We start from the raw sequence: 3,415 nt of genomic DNA on the forward strand, positions 1-3,415 counted from the left end.
GTGTCTGAGTGGGGTATTCATGCTTCACTGTGGCATGGTATCTCAGTGGGCTAGCACTATAAAACCAGCTTAAGTCTGGGCTAGTACAAGCAGCCGCACATACACATACACACGCATGCACGTCGTCATATGAGCGAAATATTCTCAAGCACGACGTTAAACCCAATTTCACCTCACCTCACCTTTCACTGTCAGGCAGAATACTAAAGAATGTGACCCTTCACTCTCAACATATATTTATATTCAAAGTGAAAAGTGATCTGATTCCTTTGGTACATCCTTACTTTCTTGCTTATTTTCTGTCTGACCATTCTGACAGGTTTCGACATTCTTTGTCCGCTCATTCTCCTCAATAAATGTCTCCTCCATGTTCTTCCCATCAAAAGTATTTTTCGACTCAAGAGAGCCATACTTCTCCACAAGCCTCCTAACAATCAGAACAGTTGACAGGAAAAACACAAAAGCTAATATAGCCTCGATAAAAGCGAGGTAGATATACCATTTGTAAGATATCGTCTGGAAAAGGTAACCTACCAATAAAGGGTTCACAATTCCCTGTAAGTTCCCTGCCACCCAAATGACTGACGTCACCATTCCGGACACCTTCATGACATCATTTTCTATATATACTAGTCCAGTTGGGAAAATGGCTGACATTCCTATTGACGCAAGGACCATACAGATCCATATCCCTGCGTCAGACTCGTGAATTACGCTGAGCCAGAGACCACCTAGAGAACACACACATAGACCATTTGAAATATACAAAAGCTGACGAGGTGTTAGGACGCGATCTAGTATCACACACAGCAAGCGTGAGATGGCAAAACCAGCATAAGTAATCGATGCAAAAATGGCAGTCTTTTCCTTGCTCCATCCAAGATCCTTTACAAAGTACGCCATCATGTAGCCGACGATGACACTGATGGTAGAACAGTTGAAGAAATAGAAGAGACCAATATTACCAAGGATAAGAACTTGCAGCCATTGGGGAAGCACTCGAGGATTACGATTATTTTCATTTCTTGTTTCACCTTTCGTGTCTGGTGGACTGAAAAAACATTCTGCAGTTATCATGATTCCTGACAGAAAACTGAGTACCGCTCCTATCATGTATGCATACTGGATCTGATTTTCAGAAAAGACACAACTCTCAGGAAGAAGGACGTATTTTTCAGTCGAGTTGTTGGCATCGGCTCGATCGCTGAACTTCAATGACTGTAACACCTCATATGCGTCACACAGCGTCCCGTTGAGTGTCTTCCTTTCAGACAAGAATGGTTCCACGATGACGGGTGCCAAGGTGGTGCCGATGGTAAACAGAAAGTGTAGAATCTGTATATATATCTTGCCTTCCACGCCCCATGTGCTCATCATCTCAACATTTCCACCTGAAAAGCATCAATTTACATTTGATATTGTTTCATGATTAATTTCCAATAAATGATATTCTCCTGAATATAGAAACAATCTAATGTTTATAATGCCAGCAAACCTGATAGCAACGATAGTTATACAACTACAGGTATTCAAATAGCAGTCCATTTTACTTATCGTTATTTCGACCCCAATGTGCGAGACCATTGTGATTTATAATTCTAAAATTAGAGGAAATAGTTTTAAGGCGTCTTCACAAAAAATGCATTTATTCTGAAATAGAATAATAGTTCTTTCAATGCATTTTTACAGACTTATCTACATGACCTTAAGAGTCGTGAATCACAGTTGGCTAGAGCAAGTCCATGCATGGCTCACAAATTGGATGTTTGAGTGTTTGTTGGGAACATGACATTCACGCACGAGTTTGTTTTAACCTATTAATGTTTCCAGACCCAATAAATAGCCATACGCCCAATTTAGCTTCGAAATCTCCCCCAGAAACGCCTGGCGTAGTGCAGACAGCATCCGAGGATCAGAAGGCTAGATTTGGACAGATGAGTCCAGGTTTCATCTAGGCCCCTCTGGTGGTTGTCAAAGGGTCTACAGGAGAAAGTCTTTGTGACACATATTATTTTTAAAGTAGATATAAAACATTTTGACTTGTACCATATGTTTCCGACTGTTTTCACGTGAACAACTGACTAGCCTTTACATGTTTTATATGACGGATGCTATCGGTGGTCCAGGATACGCAGTATCATCAACATTTGGTAGTGACTCACAGTCACATTTTATGACATCGTATCTCATTATGTTAATCACTGAATTGTCTGGTCCAGGCTGGATTATTTATAGACTGTCGCCATAAAATTGTAATACTGATGAATGTGGTGTTAAACAAACAAACACACAAACAAACAAACACGTTCAAAATGCCGCCTATTACCAGGTAGAAGATTTGTCAATGTCGTTATTATGATCAATTAAGGATAAAGACGAATAACCAATTATTATCGTGCTATTTATATTAGATTACTTATACCTCCATTCAACCAGCAAGTAAACGTGCAATTTTAAAGTTATTTATGATTGAAAACAAACAATTGCAGTACTTACCTGAATCAAAGGCTGCTGTTAATATCCCATTAACACCAAATAAACAAATGGTCAGGATATAGTCTTTACTCCATGGTATAATGCTGACACTAACCGCACTTAGAAGGCACAAACTGGCCACAAGGGTTTTCCTGTGTTTGGGGAATTTCTCAAGGAGGACACCCATGATGACTGAGCCCACGAGTCCCCCTACTGCACGGGACGTATAGAAGACCGATGCCTCCTCTACATTGCTACCAGTGACCTGAGCCAGGTCCAAGAATGCTGGGCCATGCTGGGCACGGCAAATACCCTGGAAACAATAATGGGGAATGCAGATTAATATCGCAACTTGCAATTGTGACCAAGCATTTGAGTACAGCTTCTTGGGTATTTCTTTAAAATATGTGTTACTGTTTCTCAAAACTATTTTTCTTTTGCAATCTCAAGCTCACTGCAGGTTCCACGAACATTTGAAATATGGGTGAGCGAGTGAGTGAGTTTACAGTCTTATCACTGAATAAAGTTATTGACAAACATCTACAAAGTAACAGTGAATGAATGAGTTTAGTTTTCGCCACACTCAGCAATATTCCAACTATATGGCGGCGGTCTGTAAATAATCGAGTCTGGAGCAGACATCAGCATGCGCATCGATCTGCGCAATTGGGAACCGATGACACTTGTCAACCAAGTCAGCGAGCCTGACCACCCGATCTCGTGAGTCGCCTTTTACGACAAGCATGGGTTACTGAAGATAAATATTCTAACCCTGATCTTCACGGGTCTTTGAGATATGGATACATACTAAACTCACCAGTGCTGTGAACGCAAAGTAAAATAGCAACGTGTGGATGAACTTCCGGCGGTTCTTTGGATCTCGTAATTGCTGCCGGAAGTGAACTGTTTCCGGCGTTGGTGTTACGGATTCAGGACCCAT

At 41.1% G+C, this 3,415-nt stretch overlaps 1 protein-coding gene across 1 annotated transcript; it reads right to left on the reverse strand.

The window, feature by feature from the left end:
• Positions 1–243: 243 nt before the first annotated feature.
• LOC124281176 (sodium-dependent glucose transporter 1A-like) lies at positions 244–3,415 on the reverse strand. Its single transcript, XM_046717205.1, has 3 exons — positions 3,293–3,415; positions 2,497–2,788; positions 244–1,391 (listed from the first exon to the last, which is right to left on the reverse strand). Exons 1-3 carry the CDS (start codon positions 3,413–3,415, stop codon positions 244–246), a joined length of 1,563 nt encoding a protein of 520 aa, XP_046573161.1.

This window comes from Haliotis rubra, unplaced genomic scaffold, assembly GCF_003918875.1.
Source record: "Haliotis rubra isolate DU_JTF1 unplaced genomic scaffold, ASM391887v1 Scf28, whole genome shotgun sequence".
Taxonomy (NCBI): Eukaryota; Metazoa; Mollusca; class Gastropoda; order Lepetellida; family Haliotidae; genus Haliotis; species Haliotis rubra.

Excerpts from the sequence above, each read along its gene's own strand:
- LOC124281176 (XM_046717205.1), bottom strand. The coding sequence starts at position 3,415 with ATGGGTCCTGAATCCGTAACACCAACGCCGGAAACAGTTCACTTCCGG. Across the intron at positions 2,789-3,292 it reads ACTTTGCGTTCACAGCACTG|GGTATTTGCCGTGCCCAGCA; the intron begins GTGAGTTTAGTA and ends TATTGTTTCCAG. Across the intron at positions 1,392-2,496 it reads AACAGCAGCCTTTGATTCAG|GTGGAAATGTTGAGATGATG; the intron begins GTAAGTACTGCA and ends GATGCTTTTCAG.